Source organism: Microcaecilia unicolor, chromosome 6 (genome assembly GCF_901765095.1).
Source record: "Microcaecilia unicolor chromosome 6, aMicUni1.1, whole genome shotgun sequence".
NCBI lineage: Eukaryota > Metazoa > Chordata > Amphibia > Gymnophiona > Siphonopidae > Microcaecilia > Microcaecilia unicolor.
The window spans coordinates 139,865,642-139,886,423 of record NC_044036.1 but is presented as its reverse complement, the minus strand read 5'-3'; the positions used below and the strand labels follow the sequence as shown (position 1 = coordinate 139,886,423).

The 20,782-nt window shown below is 46.6% G+C and overlaps 2 protein-coding genes across 11 annotated transcripts in view; one reads left to right on the top strand and one right to left on the bottom strand.

Moving 5' to 3' along the window:
• Nucleotides 1–17,898, top strand: part of IMPDH2 (inosine monophosphate dehydrogenase 2) — a 39,647-nt gene extending 21,749 nt beyond the window's left edge. The window contains exons 8-15 of one of the 3 annotated variants that reach the window (XM_030206165.1): nt 284–374; nt 1,137–1,232; nt 3,864–3,935; nt 6,140–6,283; nt 7,440–7,584; nt 8,505–8,648; nt 17,349–17,432; nt 17,713–17,898. In XM_030206165.1, the coding sequence (XP_030062025.1) occupies nt 284–374; nt 1,137–1,232; nt 3,864–3,935; nt 6,140–6,283; nt 7,440–7,584; nt 8,505–8,648; nt 17,349–17,432; nt 17,713–17,734 (798 nt within the window). In that variant the 3' untranslated portion in view covers nt 17,735–17,898. The remainder of the gene's footprint in view (nt 1–283; nt 375–1,136; nt 1,233–3,863; nt 3,936–6,139; nt 6,284–7,439; nt 7,585–8,504; nt 8,649–17,348; nt 17,433–17,712) is intronic. The other 2 variants (XM_030206166.1, XM_030206167.1) reach the window with 2 other exon arrangements.
• Nucleotides 17,899–18,615: 717 nt separating this feature from the next.
• Nucleotides 18,616–20,782, bottom strand: part of NDUFAF3 (NADH:ubiquinone oxidoreductase complex assembly factor 3) — a 77,908-nt gene continuing 75,741 nt past the window's right edge. For all 8 annotated transcript variants that reach the window (XM_030206290.1, XM_030206289.1, XM_030206282.1 and 5 more), the window contains exon 6: nt 18,616–18,981. In XM_030206290.1, the coding sequence (XP_030062150.1) occupies nt 18,871–18,981 (111 nt within the window). In that variant the 3' untranslated portion in view covers nt 18,616–18,870. The remainder of the gene's footprint in view (nt 18,982–20,782) is intronic.

The window sequence follows — 20,782 nt, the reverse complement described above, 5'->3', positions numbered from 1 at the left end:
TTCTGGTTTAGAATTTTTTAATCTCTTTATTCAGATTACCTGTCGCTTTAGCATAACACATAAGCTATTTGCTGCTTAATGGAAATGAGAGTTAAACGCCTGATAGTGCAGTATTTCATTAAAAAGAAGAAAAGAAGGAATTTTGCTTAGTGGACTTTCCATCTCATGCAAGATGTTCTACATACATAGCCTCTACCAGATTTAGCTCAACCTAATTGTATAAATGAAACATACAGTTGTGGTTTTTTTGTTTGTTTTTGTTTCTTCAACAATTTTCTTCTAGGATTCATCTCAAGGAAATTCCATTTTCCAGATCAACATGATTAAATACATGAAGGAGAAATATCCTGACCTGCAGGTCATTGGTGGCAATGGTAAAAACATGCAGAAAAAGGTCTTCTGTCCAGTTCCTTTGTCCTCTGAAGCAACAGCTGCCCTGACCCTTTCAGCACTTGATTCATCCTATAAGAATAGCAGGAGGAAACCCTTGATGCTTGGGTCCATTAATATGCAGTCTTTGGCTTCTATCATGTTCCACAGAATATTGTTCTGTGGAGACCAAATCTTCTAAATAAAGGCTTTTATATGTGTACGATGTTAGTTTTAGGAGCTATAACATCCCAGTTAATTAAAACATTTTGGGGAAATTACATATGCAAGATTTCTTCTTGCTAGTCTCCACTTGATACCATCTTTACACTGTTTTCTTTTTGTATAATTTATACATTTTTTGGAAATGTATAATGTGACTGTGCAAAAAAAAACCCTCCCCCCAGTTCAGAATGTTTGGAGCTCTGTAATTACAAAAGTTTGTGGTTTGAATCTCTGGAAGATAGCAGAGAAAGGAAACGGGCAGGATAAATACTTGACTATCTAACAGGCTTCGTTAAGGTTACTCAGGGAGAAGAGATGTTCATGTGAAGCTTAGGAAAAGGGATTCCAAAGCCCCTCATTGAGGTAGACACCTGAGAGAGACTTCTACTGAACCAGCACTCATTCTTTAAGGTGGTTGGGGGGAGGGGGCTTGGTGATGGAAGGGAAAGAGAAGGCCAGAGATGGGCAAACTGGGTAAAGCAAATGTGTTTTCAGTTCTTTAGTTTTTACATGCAGCTGTTTTGTTCCTTTTTGTGTCACAGTGGTAACAGCTGCTCAGGCGAAGAACCTGATTGACGCAGGTGTTGATGCCTTACGGGTCGGGATGGGCAGCGGCTCTATCTGTATCACACAAGAAGGTAAAAAGACTGTGCCTTTTGGAGCTGTAAGTAGGGGAACTTTTTTTTAATAACTGTGATGTTTCATGCATAACGGAGCACAGGGCTCTTGAAAATCCTCAGGAATCTGTATCAGAAGTCTGGCCCCTTAGGGGCTATCCTGATGGCTTCTCAGGTTTTCTGGAACTGGAGGTACTGCAAAGACCAGTCTCTCAGAGCTAATTATTTTTCTTGGGACTAAATGTTTAATTTATTATACTTATATCCCATCTATCTAGCAAAATGCTAAGCAGCTTACATATATAATGCATAAATAATAATTTTACATAAAACAGGTGAATAAACATAAATAAAATATCTTCTTATACCCTAAAATGCAAGGGAAAATGTTGATACAAATATATTAAGTACAAAATAGACATCTACAAAACTCGTTTGACCTTTATTTGACTTTTAGAAGTGTAGAGAAGTTAAAATCTGAAACAAGAGAGAGAGAAATTGAGCAAAATTCCTGTCCACATATTCTTGGTTTGTGTCTAGATTCAATAAGTGAAGAACCCTAGGAAGTGGTAGAATAAAGAAGTGACGTCTGATCAGAATGTAAAGGCCCTCTCTATCCTATATATCTCTGACATCTAACTCGGAATGAGTTCTACAATCCTCTGGAAAGACTGATCTTATCACCCTTAATTAACTTTTTGAAATGGTTTTTGATCTGGCGTCAGTTGCAGGCTGTTACCTGTTAAAACCTGTCCTCCCCTTACCACCGAGAACAGATTGCTTTGGGGCCCCTTTTTGCACTTGCTACACTTTTTTTTCTTCCTTTTTTAAATCATTTTTTATTGTTTTAATTGAAAATATTTTAAGTGTTTACAACTTGCAAATTAACAATATAACAAAATAAAATAACAGCAAGAAAGCATCCATTGTATGTAGTGTGGAAATTTACTGTCCTATCCCTTACCAAATCTATCCTTGCACATGCCACGCTTTTAATAGCTAACTTCAAAGACTGCTCAGTAACTGGTGAAGGTATCCAGCATGTCCTCTGCAGTTAACGCATGTTTTTGCAATTTGCATGGATGCATTTAATATCTCCTCTTGAGGAGTTGGTTCACTGCGTTTGCGCTAACGGGTCAAGAGACTGTGTAATTAGTATGTTTGCTAACTGTCCCATGCCTATTCTCCACTCAACCCACCAAGTTCATGCTTCCTAACATCACATGCAAATTAACATGCATTATCATGTCAGTGTGGTAAGTTACCATGCTTGTGTGCAACACACATTATTAAAAGGGCCCCTTTGCCTCCTCGGATCATAATTTTTTTTTTAACTGTACAAATGCAAACCAGCTGTCAGATCTCTGTTGGCAGGATTATACAGGTTAGGGGCCTATCCAGTATATTTTACCCAAACAAGTAAAATCTACCCAGAACTACCTACATTTCCGAAAATTATTGAAATCAGTATTGTTTAAGAAGGCATATTCCCCAGGTTTAACCTAACTTGAATTAACTATTACTATAAATTCAGATCCAAGGACAATAATTACCTGTTGTTATCACTTGCCTTTTTGATGTTTGTTATTTTATATCTTATTCTCAATTTGTATAATTGTTTTTCTTGTACTGTAGCTTGCACTACAGACTTTGTAAGCCACTTTGAGCCTGCAATCAGTGGGAAAATGTGGGATATAAATGTAATAAATATTTTCTTGTTTTTTGCAGAGGTGCCAAGTTGCCTGGTTCGAGGAGGTAGATTTTGGGCTAGCCCTGGACTTCTAACAACTCCATCCTGATGCATTGTGGGAACAGCAGCACAGATTTCAATGGGTAGAATCGGGGGCTACTAATACCGCAGTGCATTGGGATGTAAGTTCAAAACCAGGACTGGACTAAGTGTCTTCCTCCAGGAACTGGGGAACCTGTCAGCTGTAGTCTTGGAAGGTCTTACACACTTTGGCAGTGCTATGTATAGTGGTTCTGAGCTTTGGTCCCTGAGGCTGTGTACAGGCCTGGTTTTTACAATGTCCATAGTGCGGTATGCCTGCATACATTGGGTACAAGAACCAAGATCATGTGTGTGTGTTACTCTGAAAACTTGAGACTTGAACTAATGAGTTCACTTTCATATTCCAAACAGTGGCAAATTTTATATCTAAAGCACCCATAGGCAGGAAGGGGAACCTACCTTCTCCCCTTCGTAGTTTTGGTGTTGGGCAAGAGTAACAGCAAGTTTGAAAGCAGAATTTTGTGTGTGGGGCCCGCCTGCCGTCACACTGAGACGCTTGAAGTGCCCCTCCACTCCCTGCATGAGGCAGTGTGGTGCAAGCCTGTCAGAGCACAAAGGGAGGCAGGTCTCGTGCTCATTTTACTTTTATCTTAGCTGCTAGTTCTGCCGGGGAGGCCTGAATGGAGGCACAGTGGCAACCCTTACCTGTGCCTGAATCCAGGCCTTATTGTAAGGTATGTAGTGATGGAGAGATTAAGATGCTCATTTTCAAAGCACGCATAACTTTTTAAGTTGATGTGTTTTGAAAATCAGCCTCTAAACCTTTTTCAGCCAGCGTGGTTGGGAACACCTTTGACAATTTACTGCCCCCCTTTTGTATCTCCTGTGTTTAATTGTACATTTTTTTTAATTGTTTTTAGCTGCTCCACAGGTCCCTCCAGACCTAAAGTCCCACAGCCCCAAATGCCCTTCTGCAGTCTCGGGTACTTATAGTAAGTCACCGGCCTTTTCCCCATCCCCGCTCTGTGCCTGGGAGTCACATCCTGATTGGTTCATTGGCCTTGTGCTTCATTTGATAATTAAGTAGTTGTAGATTGCACTTGGGGTTTTGTGGCTTTGGATACTGGCTGACATGAATTAAAAAAAAACAAACACATTTTCCATTTTTATAGCTTTATTTTCAATTTCAAAAGCAGGTTTCTGAATTGTACAGATTAGAATTAAACTGAGTAAGGGGAACTTAGGGGGTGTTTTACAAAGCATCGGTCAGCCCAACGTGGGCATATTGGATGCTAAATTGGGACTACCGCCGGCCCAGCGTGACTGCTGGCGGTAGTTCTGCCCTGAGCATGTGCAATTTCTGGGGAAAAAGAAAACCCACGGAAATGGCCTGTGTGGCAGTAATTGGACATCGCCACGTGTTGACCAGTTACGGCGGGAGCCCTTATCACCACCTCAATGGGTGGAGGTAAGGACTCCCCACGGCATGGCCACGCAGTAAGAGCTCTCCTACCGCATGGCCGTGTTTGGTGGCTTTTTACCCGCTGCGGTAAAAATGGGCCCTGGTGCACGAGAAAAACAGCCCCTGCTGTTAGCGCAGGGCCCTTTTTCCCACAGCTTGATAAAAGGACCCCTATAGTTGCTCGGGGTAGAGTCCCCCCCCCCCCCCCCCCCCATTAAAACGGTTGCTTAGTTATACTATGAAGCATATGTCTCAAATAGTATTGCCTTTTTTTTTTTTAAGTAAATTTAATATTCTAACTTTTCTAAAGTAAAAGTCTGTTATGATGAGGGAAAACTTCAAGGACATCCATTTACCATCTCCATCCCAAAACAAAATATATATTTATAAGGAATGTATTTTGAACCCTGCTTTTGGACATGTGTTCCAGCGTTAATGTCTTGGCATCAAGCACTGAAAGCATAACCAGTCTGATACATTAATAGCAAATTCCCAGCCTGCCTGATGCCAAGTTTCCGCTCATCCCGGTGATCTCTTTACCAGCTTGTAGTGACAATCTAATCCATTATTGCATTGTTCACTTATGGTGTTTTAAACGAATGTGCTTTATTTAGAACATGAATCTTGCTGTGAGGAGTAAGCACCTCTGAATAACCTTTGATAACATCAATTATCCCCTTATATTAAAACTGGTCTTAAAAGTGAGACCATCTCTTTAATACCAAGAGCACTCATGTCATTGTAAGCCTCCTAGTCCTGCCTAAACAGTTAAAATCCCAGACTTAATGAATGCAAGCATCGTGGAATGTTAATCCAAATTTGAGTCTGATGTGGCACTTTGCAGAGAGCTGATGGAAGTTGAATCCGTGACTAGCTGTCTTCAGGACCTAGAGTTAATTAGATAACATTAGACTTGCCTCCAGTGAGGCAGTTTGAGGAAGTAACCCAAAACTGTCTGAATCACCCTGCATTAAGTATGATTTTTGCAATTTCTTTTGCTAATCCTGCATGTTTACTGCACATTGAATGGAGGGTGGGACACAAAAGAAAAGTTACTTAAGGATTGAGTGCAATTTTCAAAAAAATGTACACAGATAAAACCTGGGCCTGAAAATTGGCCTTCCATTCTGCAAGTAAAAACTCTTGCTGTCAAGAGTCCTAGTTGTTAAACCTGTGCCACAAAGGAGCAGTGTGAAGAGGGGGTTTTACGTTTGAGTTACTGCATGGACCTAATTTGCAGGTACTGAAGTAGCCATGGCCCTGGCCAGCTCCTGGTTCCCTCTGAAAATGTGCTTGCAGGCCTGCAAATCCTAAGTATTCATGGAGCTGCCGCCTCCAGGGGCCCTTTGATTATTGCCTTCTGATACTGAGTGTTAAGTGCTGAGTGCATTTGGCTGTCAGATGTGCATGTACTTTTAACATCTGATTGACCCCCCCCCCCCCCCCCCCATAATTTATTTTATTTGTGGTTATTGAAAATGTAATAAATGCATCCCACCTAATGGAATTGTTGTGCACCAAAAAAGTATCTTAGCCTGTTGTGAAACCACACCAGAAGGTTTTGTTTTCTTTTCACATTTATTCCATCAAATGCACAGATTAGGGTTTGTGTGTGAATGAAGTTATTTGAACTCTGATGTTTTAAGGAAACATAAATTTGCTTCTTGTATGTGTGCAGCTGAAAGAAGAGCTTGTTCTGTGTTGACATGTTCCTCTTTCTTCCTGCGAATTCAGTGCTGGCATGTGGCAGACCCCAGGCCACTGCAGTGTACAAAGTTTCAGAATACGCCAGAAGGTTTGGGGTTCCCGTGATAGCAGATGGCGGGATTCAGTCTGTGGGACACATCGCGAAGGCTCTGGCCCTTGGTGCATCAACAGGTGAGGAGCTTGGTGCTTCAAACCAGTCGCCATTTGGGGGCCTGGGTTGAGAACCACTAGTTGATAGATGTATAGTGTAACTTATCAAGTGGAGGTATAGCCCAGTGGTTAGAGCACCAGTCTTGTCACCTAGAGGTGGCCGGTTCAAATCCCACTGCTTTGGTCCCCTTTGGTCTTTCCCAGTATGGCAATATTTATGTACCTAAGTCCCTCAGATGTCATAAATATTGCCATACTGGAAAAGACCAAAGGGCCATCGAGCCCAGTATCCTGTTTCCAACTGTGGTCAATCCAGGTCACAAATACCCGGCAAGATCCCAAAAGTGTACAAAACATTTTATACTGCTTATCCCAGAAATAGTGGATTTTCCCCAAGTCCATTTAATAACGGTCTACGGACTTTTCCTTTAGGAAGCTGTCCAAACCTTTTTTAAACTCCGCTAAGCTAACCGCCTTTACCATATTCTCTGGCTGTCACTTTTTAGAAAAAGAAAAGGACCTTTTATTTCTATGCTGCCCATTTAAAATCCTGCTTTGTTTGCTAAATCTTCACCATCTGAACAGTGTTTGGCAGCTTAAAGCTGCCAATGTAGAATTTCACACGTGTAGGTTTTTTCTTACTCTGAGAAACAGAGATATGGTGGACTAAAAGGAGGCTTTTCTTATTGATGCAGTACAGTGCTGACTAGGATAGAGCTTATTTGTAAGTGAAGCCTGACTGGCTGAGAAAGAAGCTACCCTCCCACCCCCCAGAGTTGGGGAGTGTCTGAGCAAGGAGAGGCTCAGCGACTGTCTACCACTGGCAATTTCTTGCATATTTTTTATTTATTTGGATTTTGCTCACACCTTTTTCAGTAGTAGCTCAAGGTGAATTACATTCAGGTACACAGGGTATTTCCCTGTCCCTGGAGGGGATCACAATCTAAGTTTGTACCTGAGGCAATGGAGGGGTTAAGTGACTTGCCCAAGATCACAAGGAGCAGCAGTGGGATTTGAACCGGCCACCTGTAGGTGTCAAGACTGGTGCTCTAACCACTGGGCTATACCTCCACTTGATAAGTTACACTATACTAATTGGAAACTTTCCTCTCTACAAGTAATTGCCATTCTGCTGCAGTGTCTTCCCATATGATTTTGTATTTTTGCTGGTATCTAGTTATGATGGGATCCCTACTAGCTGCTACCACTGAGGCTCCGGGCGAGTATTTCTTCTCTGATGGAATCCGGCTGAAGAAGTATCGAGGAATGGGATCCTTGGATGCCATGGATAAGAATTTGGGCAGTCAGAACAGATACTTCAGGTTGGCAGTAATCTGTCTTTAGTTTCTTTTAATTTTACATAGAAGAAAGGGAAAGTTAAATGCAGGAAAAATCTCATACTAGGGCAAGTTGTAAAACTAAAAACTCACAATTGCAGATAGACATTTTAGTCCCATTTTATTTTGCCTGCCTGCCCGTGAAAGTACTGCAGACTGAACTCTCCCTTCTGTCTGTCCCACACCCTTCTGAATCCAAATACTGGTTTATCCCTTTGAGGTTATTCCCAGGCATCTGCCACTATTTGTGTAAGTTACATTCACATGTACCCCTTTCCAGCAGGAACAGCCTCTTCAGTATTTCTACCTGGAGCTGGAGAACAAGGCCAGGGCTGGACAGACTTCTATGGTTTGTGCCCTGAAAATGGCCAAATCAAAATCAAGTATACGAATATAGTATCATATCAAATGCTTTGAGTTCATCTAGTTGGGCAGACTGGATGGACTGTATGGGTCTTTATCTGCCTTCATCTACTATGTTAAGGTATTTGAATCTCTCAGGAATACAGACCCAGGCCATTAAATAACCCTTCTCCCCACCCTGTTCATATTTTAGTCCTCTTTATTTACCTCTTTAACCAGAGAAGCAGCTTCAGGATGGGTGCAGTAGAAATCTCTGGATTGATATGTGCTAATGGATGGTCTTGTGCATAAGATACAAAAATGATGGCATTATAAGATTGGGGACAAGATATTAATGAGCATGGTGGACCTGATCTGCCTAAACTTGGGGGACAACTGGTGAAGGAACACGATCCCACCTTATGAATACACTAATAAATAACTGTTTGACTCGGTTATGAATGTTTTAAAGCCTTTACATAGGTTTCTACTGAGAGAGGGATTGTGACTAACCACAGTAATTTGAATTCATTTCTCTCCTGCCTAACCTCAATCTTTCTTAGTGAAGCAGATAAAATTAAGGTGGCTCAGGGTGTCTCAGGTGCTGTGCAGGATAAGGGCTCCATCCACAAGTTCATTCCGTACTTAATTGCTGGGATCCAGCATTCCTGCCAGGATATTGGTGCAAAGAGCCTCACACTGGTCAGGTAAGGAAGTGCATTGGCTGTCACCAGCACTAATAATTACTGACTGTGAGACCTGCCAGATCTAGGGATTCTGAATGAGTTTTGGTGTGGCATCAATGCTGCTTGAAATCCTTTTTAATCGGGTGAAACAGGAGAACGGTGTGGGCAGCGCCAATGATGCTAAATTTTATATTCCATAGTGTCCCTCTAGACTGGCACAGATGGGTTATGTATGCCTACCAGCAGATGGAGACTGAGAACCACTGAGTTTCAGATAATCCTATAAGTGGGCTGTGCAGTCCCTTGAACGTCTGTTCTCAGTCTCAGCAGATGGTAGCAGTTAGTAAGCCTGTGTAATCCTGGCTTGATTTTGTTTTTCCCCTGTGGAGGTGGGAGCAGTGTTTGTTTCTTTTTGTTTGGAGGGGGGGGTGGTGTTCATATTAAAAAAAAAAAATCCCCCACCCCTGTATTCCTCTCTGCTGCTGGACAGAGGTTGAGGCCAATGAGGGGAGGGGGGTCTTCGATACACCAGGGGTGTCACACCTGGGTAGCTGGTCCCTCCCCCCATTCTACTACTACTACTTATTTCTATAGCGCTACTAGATGTATGCAGCACTGTACACTTGAACATAAAGAGACATTCTCCGAGGACAAGCAGGCTGCTTGTTCTCACTGATGGGTGACGTCCACGGCAGCCCCTCCAATCGGAAACTTCACTAGCAAAGTCCTTTGCTAGCCCTCGCGCGCCCGCGCGCACCGCGCATGCGCGGCCGTCTTCCCGCCCGAAACCGGCTCGAGCCGGCCAGTCTTCTTTTGTCCGCACTCGGTACGGTCGTGTTTTCGCCGTGTCGAGCCCCGGAAAGTCGACCTCGCGCGTCCAATTTGTTTTGAACGTGTTTTTTTCCTTCGGGAAAGCTTTGTCCTAGTCGGGAAGTGCTCCGGAAACCCCCCGCCGGGTTTCGTGTAAATCCTCCCCGTACTTCCAGCTTTTTTGCCCCGGTAAGTTTCTTTCGTCGTCGGGGTAGGCCTCTTTTCGGCCTCGGTCGAGATTTTTTCTCCCTCTAAATTTGGTGCTTCAAATTTCGCCATTTCGGCTTTTGATTTCGCCGGCGTGATTTTTCCGCCCATGACATCGAAGCCTTCCAGCGGCTTCAAGAAGTGCACCCAGTGCGCCCGGGTTATCTCGCTCACTGATCGACACTCGTCGTGTCTTCAGTGTCTGGGGGCCGAGCACCGCCCTCAGAACTGCAGTCTGTGTTCCCTGCTTCAAAGGCGGACTCAGGTAGCGAGACTAGCCCAGTGGAACGTGTTGTTCTCGGGCTCTTCGTCGGCATCGGCACCGGGATCTTCGAGTGCATCGACGTCGTCAGCGTCCAGACCATCTTCCTCGGCCGCCCCTGCATCGAGTGCATCGAGGCATCGGGCCTCTGCATCGGCGCCGAGACATCGGATAGCTGCATCGACGTCGGTGGTACCAGGACCTCGTCTGCTGATGTCGTCGGACGGTGGTGCATCGGGTGGAGTGCAGGTGAGGGCTGTCCATTCCCCTGCTGGTGGCGGTGAGCCCTCGGGTGGGTCTCCGCCTACCCTGAGGGCTCCTGCGGTACAGCCCCCCCGAGATCGACCTTCTTCAGTCTCGGCCCCGAGGAAGCGACGGATGGATTCGACGTCCTCCTCGTCGGTGCCGGGGAGCTCCGGTGACATGCTTCGGAAGAAATCGAAGAAGCATCGACACCGGTCTCCTCCCCGTGTCGGCACCGAGAGCTCTGGGTCGCCGAGGGATTCGGCACCCAGCAGGCATCGGCACCGAGAGGACCGCTCACCCTCTGTTCAGGAGGTGTCGATGCGCTCCGCTCTGGACAGCCCGGAACAGCCTCCACGCCCGGAACAGGTACTGACGTCGACGCCTGCATCGACCTCTCAGCCTTTCTCTGCAGCCGCTCTAAACGAGAGCCTCCGGGCCGTTCTCCCAGAGATTCTGGGAGAGCTGTTGCGCCCTACCCCTCCGGTACCGGCGGTGCTTGCGCCACCGGTACCGTCGAGCGTGGCGCCGGCTGGCCCATCGCCCAGGTTGAGGTCCCCGACGTCGGTACCGCGTGCGGTACCGACCGCGGCCACCTCCCAGGAAGGCTCCCCGACTACGTTGGCGGAGGGAGCTTCGCCGATGCGGGCGAGGGAGTCTACCTCTCGACGCCCCCATCGTGGACGGGGTTCCACGGAGTCGAGCAGGGCGAGGTTGCAGACACAGGTCCGTGAACTTGTGTCTGACACCGAGGGTGAGGCCTCGTGGGAGGAAGAGGAAGATCCCAGATATTTCTCTGACGAGGAGTCTGGGGGTCTTCCGTCTGATCCCACTCCCTCTCCTGAGAGACAGCTTTCTCCTCCCGAGAGTCTGTCTTTTGCCTCCTTTGTCCGGGAGATGTCTACGGCCATCCCCTTCCCGGTGGTTGTGGAGGACGAGCCCAGGGCTGAAATGTTTGAGCTCCTGGACTATCCTTCTCCACCTAAGGAAGCGTCCACTGTTCCCTTGCACCATGTCCTGAAGAAGACATTGCTTGCGAACTGGACCAAGCCATTAACTAATCCCCACATTCCCAAGAAGATCGAGTCCCAGTACCGGATCCATGGGGACCCAGAGCTGATGCGCACTCAGTTGCCTCATGACTCTGGAGTTGTGGATTTGGCCCTAAAGAAGGCTAAGAGTTCTAGGGAACATGCTTCGGCGCCCCCGGGCAAGGACGCTAGAACCTTAGACTCCTTTGGGAGGAAGGCCTACCATTCCTCTATGCTCGTGTCCAAGATCCAGTCTTACCAGCTCTACACGAGCATACACATGCGGAATAATGTGCGGCAGTTGGCGGGCTTGGTTGATGCTCTTCCCCCTGAGCAAGCCAAGCCTTTTCAGGAGGTGGTCAGGCAGCTGAAGGCGTGCAGAAAATTCCTGGCCAGAGGAGTTTATGACACTTTTGATGTTGCGTCCAGGGCCGCTGCTCAAGGTGTGGTGATGCGCAGGCTCTCATGGCTGCGTGCCGCCGACCTGGAGAATAGAATCCAGCAGCGGATTACGGACTTGCCTTGCCGTGCGGATAACATTTTTGGCGAAAAAGTCGAGCAGGTGGTAGAGTCTCTCCACCAGCGGGACACCGCATTCGACAAGTTCGCCCGCCGGCAGCCTTCAGCTTCTACCTCTACAGGTAGACGATTTTTCGGGGGAAGGAAGACTGTTCCCTATACTTCTGGCAAGCGTAGGTACAATCCTCCTTCCCGACAGCCTGCGGCCCAGGCTAAGCCCCAGCGCGCTCGCTCTCGTCAGCAGCGTGCGAATCAGCAAGGCCCCGCGGCTCCCCAGCAAAAGCAAGGGGCGAGCTTTTGACTGGCTCCAGCAGAGCATAGCCGACATCCAAGTGTCAGTGCCGGGCGACCTGCCTGTCGGAGGGAGGTTGAAAGCTTTTCACCAAAGGTGGCCTCTTATAACCTCCGATCAGTGGGTTCTCCAAATAGTCCGGCAAGGATACACCCTCAATTTGGCCTCTCAACCTCCAAATTGTCCACCGGGAGCTCAGTCCTACAGCTTCCAGCACAAGCAGGTACTTGCAGAGGAACTCTCCGCCCTTCTCAGCGCCAATGCGGTCGAGCCCGTGCCATCCGGGCAAGAAGGGCTGGGGTTCTATTCCAGGTACTTCCTTGTGGAAAAGAAAACAGGGGGGATGCGTCCCATCCTAGACCTAAGGGCCCTGAACAAATATCTCGTAAAAGAAAAGTTCAGGATGCTTTCCCTGGGCACCCTTCTCCCCATGATTCAGCAAAACGATTGGCTATGCTCTCTGGACTTGAAGGATGCCTACACACACATCCCGATACTGCCAGCTCACAGACAGTATCTGCGATTTCAGCTGGGCGCACGCCACTTCCAGTACTGTGTGCTACCCTTTGGGCTCGCCTCTGCGCCCAGGGTGTTCACAAAGTGCCTAGCTGTGGTAGCAGCGGCGCTTCGCAGGCTGGGGGTGCACGTGTTCCCATATCTCGACGATTGGCTGGTGAAGAACACATCCGAGGCAGGAGCCCTGCAGTCCATGCAGATGACTATTCGCCTCCTGGAGCTACTGGGGTTTGTGATAAATTACCCAAAGTCCCATCTTCTCCCAGTGCAGAAACTCGAATTCATCGGAGCCCTGCTGGATTCTCGGACGGCTCGCGCCTATCTCCCAGAGGCGAGGGCCAACAACTTGTTGTCCCTCGTCTCGCGGGTGCGAGCGTCCCAGCAGATCACAGCTCGGCAGATGTTGAGATTGCTGGGCCACATGGCTTCCACAGTTCATGTGACTCCCATGGCCCGCCTTCACATGAGATCTGCTCAATGGACCCTAGCCTCCCAGTGGTATCAGGCCGCCGGGGGTCTAGAGGACGTGATCCACCTGTCCACGAGTTTTCTCGAATCCCTGTATTGGTGGACGATTTGCTCCAATTTGACTCTGGGACGTCCCTTCCAAATTCCTCAGCCTCAAAAAGTGCTGACCACGGATGCGTCTCTCCTGGGATGGGGAGCTCATGTCGATGGGCTTCACACCCAAGGAAGGTGGTCCCTCCAAGAAAGCGATCTACAGATCAATCTTCTGGAGTTGTGAGCGATCTGGAACGCTCTGAAGGCTTTCAGAGATCGGCTGTCCCACCAAATTATCCAAATTCAGACAGACAATCAGGTTGCCATGTACTATGTCAACAAGCAGGGGGGCACCGGATCTCGCCCCCTGTGTCAGGAAGCCGTCAGCATGTGGCTCTGGGCTCGCCGTCAAGGCATGGTGCTCCAAGCCACATATCTGGCAGGCGTAAACAACAGTCTGGCCGACAGGTTGAGCAGGATTATGCAACCTCACGAGTGGTCGCTCAATTCCCGTGTGGTGCGACAGATCTTCCAGGCGTGGGGCACCCCCCTGGTGGATCTCTTCGCATCTCAAGTGAACCACAAGGTCCCTCAGTTCTGTTCCAGGCTTCAGGCCCACGGCAGACTGGCGTCGGATGCCTTCCTCCTGGATTGGGGGGAAGGTCTGCTGTATGCTTATCCTCCCATTCCTCTGGTGGGGAAGACTTTGTTGAAACTCAAGCAAGACCGAGGCACCATGATTCTGATTGCTCCCTTTTGGCCGCGTCAGATCTGGTTCCCTCTTCTTCTGGAGTTATCCTCCGAAGAACCGTGGAGATTGGAGTGTTTTCCGACCCTCATCACGCAGGACGAAGGGGCTCTGCTGCATCCCAACCTCCAGTCCCTGGCTCTCACGGCCTGGATGTTGAGGGCGTAGACTTTGCCTCTTTGGGTCTGCCAGAGGGTGTCTCCCGCATCTTGCTTGCTTCCAGGAAAGACTCCACTAAGAGAAGTTACTTCTTTCATTGGAGGAGGTTTGCCGTCTGGTGTGACAGCAAGGCCCTAGATCCTCGCTCTTGTCCTACACAGACCCTGCTTGAATACCTTCTCCACTTGTCTGAGTCTGGTCTGAAGACCAACTCCGTAAGGGTTCACCTTAGTGCAATCAGTGCATACCATTACCAAGTGGAAGGTAAGCCGATCTCAGGACAGCCTTTAGTTGTTCGCTTCATGAGAGGTTTGCTTTTGTCAAAGCCCCCTGTCAAGCCTCCTACAGTGTCATGGGATCTCAATGTCGTTCTCACCCAGCTGATGAAACCTCCTTTCGAGCCACTGAATTCCTGCCATCCGAAGTACTTGACCTGGAAGGTCATTTTCTTGGTGGCAGTTACCTCGGCTCGTAGAGTCAGTGAGCTTCAGGCCCTGGTAGCCCAGGCCCCTTACACCAAATTTCATCACAACAGAGTAGTCCTCCGCACTCACCCTAAGTTTCTGCCAAAGGTTGTGTCGGAGTTCCATCTGAACCAGTCAATTGTCTTGCCAACATTCTTTCCCCGTCCTCATTCCTGCCCTGCTGAACGTCAGCTGCACACATTGGACTGCAAGAGAGCATTGGCCTTCTATCTGGAGCGGACACAGCCCCACAGACAGTCCGCCCAATTGTTTGTTTCTTTTGATCCCAACAAGAGGGGAGTGGCTGTAGGGAAACGCACCATATCCAATTGGCTAGCAGATTGCATTTCCTTCACTTACGCCCAGGCTGGGCTGGCTCTTGAGGGTCATGTCACGGCTCATAATGTTAGAGCCATGGCAGCGTCGGTAGCCCACTTGAAGTCAGCCACCATGGAGGAAATTTGCAAAGCTGCGACGTGGTCATCTGTCCACACATTCACATCTCATTACTGCCTGCAGCAGGATACCCGACGTGACAGTCGGTTCGGGCAGTCAGTTCTTCAGAACCTGTTTGGGCTTTAGGATCCAACTCCACCCCCCGAGGGCCCTGTTTGTTCTGTTCCAGGCTACACTCTCAGTTAGTTGGTAAATTTTTTAGGTCAATCTCAGTTATGTCCTCGCCGTTGCGAGGCCCAATTGACCAATGTTGTTGTTTTGAGTGAGCCTGGGGGCTAGGGATACCCCATCAGTGAGAACAAGCAGCCTGCTTGTCCTCGGAGAAAGCGAATGCTACATACCTGTAGAAGGTATTCTCCGAGGACAGCAGGCTGATTGTTCTCACAAACCCGCCCGCCTCCCCTTTGGAGTTGTGTCTTCCCTTGAAGTGTATTGTCTTGCTACATACTGGACTGGCCGGCTCGAGCCGGTTTCGGGCGGGAAGACGGCCGCGCGCGGGCGCGCGAGGGCTAGCAAAGGACTTTGCTAGTGAAGTTTCCGATTGGAGGGGCTGCCGTGGACGTCACCCATCAGTGAGAACAATCAGCCTGCTGTCCTCGGAGAATACCTTCTACAGGTATGTAGCATTCGCTGTCCCTGCTCGACAGAGCTTACAATCTAATTAGGACAGACAAACAGGACAAGAACATGAGTAGCCATACTGGGTCAGACCAGTGGTCCATCTAGCCCAGTATTCTGTTTTCCAAACAGTGGCCAAGCCAGGTCACAAATACCTGGCAGAAATCCAAATCGTGGCAACACTTCATACTACAAATCCCAGGGCACGCAGTTGCTTCCCATGTCTGTCTCAATGACAGACTATGGAATTTTCCTCCAGGAATTTGTCCAAACTTTTTTTTTTTAACCCAGATACGCTAACTGCTGTTACGATATCCTCCAGCAAAGAGTTCCACAGCTTAACTATTTGTTTTAAAAGTATTTCCATTTAACTTCCTCATGTGTCCCCTAGTCTTTGTACTCTTGGAACGAGTAAAAAATCAATTTACTTATACTCGTTCTACACCACTCAGGATTTTGTAGACCTCAGTCATATCTCCCCTCAGCTGTCTTTTTTCCAAGCAGAAGAGCCCTAACCTCTTTAGCCTTTCCGCATATGAGAGGAGATCCATCCCCTTTATCATTTGTCGCTCTTCTTTGAGCCTTTTCTAATTCTGCTATATCTTTTTTGAGATACGGCGACCAGAACTGAACGCAATGCTCAAGGTGCGGACGCACCATGAAGCGATACAAAGGCATTATAGTATTTTTGGACTTATTCACCATCCCTTTCCTAATAATTTCTAGCATCCTGTTTGCTTTTTCGTCCGCTGCCGCACACTGAGCAGAAGATTTCAGCGTATTATCTACAAGACACCCAGATTTTTTTCTTGAGCGCTGACCCCCCCCCCCCCCCCCCCCCCCCCCCCAAGGTGGACCCTAGCATCAGGTTGCCTTGCAGTTGGTGCCTCGGCTTCCCTTCTGACAGGCAGACTCGAGAGCCAGAGGGGTCAGCCTATAGGCTATAAGCCTTTCTCATAACTTTATATTTACTTAAAATTAAAAACAAAACAACAAAAAGCAGCAGCCTGCTCCTCACAGCCCACTTGCAGGATTATCTGAATTTCAGTGGTTCTCAGTCGCCATCTGCTGGTAGGAGTGCATAACCCATCTGTGCTAGTTTAGAGGAACTAAAGGAAAGCAAATTAGCAGGTAAGACCTAATTTCTCCTTGTGTGAGCTAATTGGTAAGACATTTTCTTTATAGAGTCTTTAGGTAAAACTACAGGATGGAGAATTTTGGTTCTGTTAGAGATGATCTGAAAGCACCTGGATTTTTTTTTATAGCATCCAGTTTTTAATTTCTACATTTATGGAGGTATTGTCCCAAATTGGGGAACAAATCATTTGGAGAAAAGGTATCTTGTAGTTGAAGCTTTCTAATCCATTGAACAAAAATGTGTACATTGGACAAATGGTAAGACACTAAAGGGGATGAGGTATCCATCATCATGTGAGGCTTTCACTTGTTCTATCCCCAAATCGGGTTTTCTGCATCTGTGGCTGGCTGAACTGTTGTACCGGGGGGGGGGGGGGAGGTGCAGTTGTGGGTGTGTGTCAGGACCTTTGCTTAAGGGTGACACCTGCTGGTTGAATTCAGAATCCCTGGTTTCAAAAAGAGCCTGGTGCATAGTCCACAGCAAAAGACACTCGCTACAGTCAATGGGTTAAAGGTGGGGGTGAGAAAAATCATGATTGTCTCTTACTCAAAATGTCTTTAATGTTATTTCAACCAAATAATTTTTGAACCAGGAAGTTTCCTCCTGCTGCTTTCAGTTCAGACACAATCGGGGCAGGAGTCTTATGTATGAATACCCAGAATTTTTTCCCCTGTTTTCTATCTCTTGGTTGGGGGGGGGGGGGGTAATATAGAGAGACAGGGTAATGCTCATTAGCTCCTTTGTTTCTTAATCTCAGAGCCATGATGTACTCAGGAGAGCTAAAGTTTGAGAAGAGGACAATGTCTGCCCAGGTGGAAGGAGGCATCCATGGACTCCATTCGTATGTTCCTTCTACCTTTTTCTTTTCTTGTAACTGATTTTATTCTTAAATACTATTAGTATAAATGTCTGTTATTATACAGTAGAAGAACATAGCTGCTTGTTTTGAGTATAGTAGACTACAGTGCTGTTGCTGGATTATAGACAGCATTGACCAGTAAGTCCATCTGTGATGGTGGTGTAATGTAACTAAGATGCATATTTCAGACCTGATAAATGCTATGTGGAAGGGGCACCAATAACTTCTCTCCTTGAATTGTGGTAATTGTTTGTTCCTTTAGATATGAAAAGAGGCTGTTCTGAACAAAGGTGTAACGTGGACTACAGAACCCAGATCTGCTGCTATTTCCGTTGCAGCTGGCTCATGCCCTGGAACCACTGCTCTTTTATCATGAAATTGACAGTCCTTCTCCTGAAGAAATGGCTGGTTTTAAGCATCTGTCCAAATAAAATTTTTTAAGAAACAAGTTTGGTGTGAAGTAAGGATCATTGTTTTTAGTTGACCCTTGATCTGGCTGACAGTTTCTTTAGCTCATGGATCTATTGCCAGTAACTGTTTTAACACACTGACAGAAATGACTCGGGGTCCTCAGGATGGGAGATTCGGATCATGTGGGTATACTGCTGCTTCACTTTTCTGGGTTCCAGCTGTTCTGTCCCTGTCCTATTGGAAAGTGGGGTTCTTTACTCTCTGATATACCGATTTTTAATTTACAAATCCATAACAAGTAAACAAACCAAGGAGCATTATTGCACAAGGATCACTTTTATCCTCAGTTAAAGCCTGCTGTTCTTCAGAAGAGCTGAAAATGGCGACTAATTCAGTTACCCTTAGTTTCTCCCACTCCTTTAGTGTGTCGCTGCTCTAGCAGTTTTGAGAGAGAGCTGTTATCTGTGTGTTTTTCAGTTCTACACAACTACTAACATGTTCCCAAAAGAGTGCACATGTTAGCAGGCAGGGTAAAGAGTGCAATTTGTTTAAATCATATATCTTCTGTTTTGCTAAGACTTTCTGCATTGGTCTTGTTACTACAACAGGAATAGCCGGAGGAAAAGAGGGGTTTTCTTTAAACATTGAAAATGTTTGGAGAATGGAGGAAGCAGCTAAACTGTACAGGTTCACAAGTTCTTAATATTTATTTGTTATTAAATACAACCTATACAAGGCCCAAGCAGAAGCAATATCTGTTCAACACCATTTATTTGGTGATACTAAAGTTAAACATCTTCTGTCTAGCCACAGTGTGCACACATGTATACCTGCACTATACAGTTCAAAGGTCTTCCATAGCCTTCTGTTTTTATTCAGAAGTTAAGCCTGAATTGTCATGGCCTGCGTTCGTGAGGATCTCTCTGCGGAATGGACTGCTCTCCACTCTTATAAGAAATCTAGCAGGTAGGCTGCTTCCTTTCAGCAGGCAGTCCATGTGCATTAATGATTAAACAATAACCTTTCCAATAGCCTTTCCAACACTTGTAGGAGGGATTAGGCCAGCTGCTGTGATACGGCGCTCGCTGATCAAGAAGTTGAAAGTTGCACAGGCATTGGGCTGGTACAAACAAACAAAGGGAACACATGAACAATATGGCAAATTATTTGTATGTAAAATTCAATACAATCAAATTCAAAAATCATATAACCAATATAAAAAATATAATAGTTGTGACACCCTTCTTGACATCATAGCACGCCCTGCCTCCTCCTATTGCAAAACTAGTTGGAATCTTGCTTTAAAGTGCAGTAATAATATGCACCTATAATACTAGTACTCAGTGGCGTAGCTAGATGGGGCACAGGGGGAGTGGTCGCTCCCCCAAATGGATTTTTCAAAAAAAGGCGCCTATGCACATGTACTGTTGCCTAATGCCTTCCTGCTTGCACGCGGTGCCACAACAAACAGGATGTGCTGGATCGTTGTCATTGCCTGCCAGTGAGACGTCTTCTGCCCTAATACACGCTAACAGCACTGAGACTGAGAACAGCCTGCTGCAGTGCTGCTAACTGAAGAAGTCAGTGATTAGCCTGACGTCTGAGCCACCCGCACCCCCAACGAACAATCTTACTACAAGGAAAGGAGCTGGCTGAATAACTTCTCCAAGCAGCACGGGCCCGGCCGGTGGTGTGGTGCAGGCTGCAGCCTCGACCTCCGCTTTGGCTGTGTAATCTGAGCTCTTCATCTGTGACTACAGTGGGGTAAGGGACCACGCTGTACTCGATGGTGGCTGGGATGGAAATTGGAATGGTTCCACCTCCTCCTGGCTTTTTCAGCTAAAATATCTCTCGGGGGGGGAGGAGGGGGTTACAAACGGCAGATGGACAGGCTTCCTAGCCCATGCAGCAGGAAAGCAGGGGGGAGCCCAGGCTCGGGGGGGGGGAAGAGAGATATACACCCTTTTGCAGCCTATAAAATTAAAAAAATAAAAATAAAAAGGGAAGGAGTGGGGTTGCCCATAAAATAAAAATGGGGAGGGGTTGGACAGGAGAGAGAAGCACACACAAAGTCATCTTTTTTTACAGCCCATAAATTAAAAAAGAAAATAGAGGGGGTGGGGGAGGTACACAGCCTTTTTTCCACCCTATTAAAAGAAAAAAAGGGGAGGGGTGATGAGTCACACACACACTCTTTTTCAGCCCATAACATACATTAAAAAGGGACAATCCAGAAATAAAATACACTGTGTGGTTAGGGGTTGGGGGGGGGGGGGGTGGTGGCAGAGCAAGATGATCAAGTCAAGAGGGGTCATCAAGGCAAGCAAGAGTGAGATTTCAGAGGGGGGATGGAAGTAAGGGAGACCCGGGGGGGGGGGGGGGGGGGGGGGCAGGGATGCAAGGGGAAATGTCAGACAAGAAGGTTGAAGAGAACCGCAGATGGGGTGTTACTATCTAATCAATTATATAGATTTTGTCTTGCTGTTACTGAGGGAAAGGATATCCATGCATTCTATCACAATTGTACCAAGGATAGTGAAAAGAAAACTAGGCAAAAGGAAAAATGGGAGGGGAGAGCAAGGCACTCAAAATATTCAGAGATGGGCATAACTCTCAGTAAACAGCATAAATCCTTTGAATATTTAGCTCATAATAATTGGTATCTTATACTGGGTTTGCTGCAGTTATTTGTGTTCAACTTTGTTTATTCAACTTCAGTTTTTCTCGCTGTTTTTAAAAGGACATAATACAAAATGTGTAAGATGATTAAAGTGTCTTAAGATTCAGTAAAAAGGTATCAGTGTATATTTGCTTTGTATTTATTAACCTTTATTTCTGTGCATTCAGATTCAGTACTGTACCAGCACTGTCAGTAAATTCACCTTAGCAGTTTTTGCTGCCTGTTGTATGAAATTCCACTT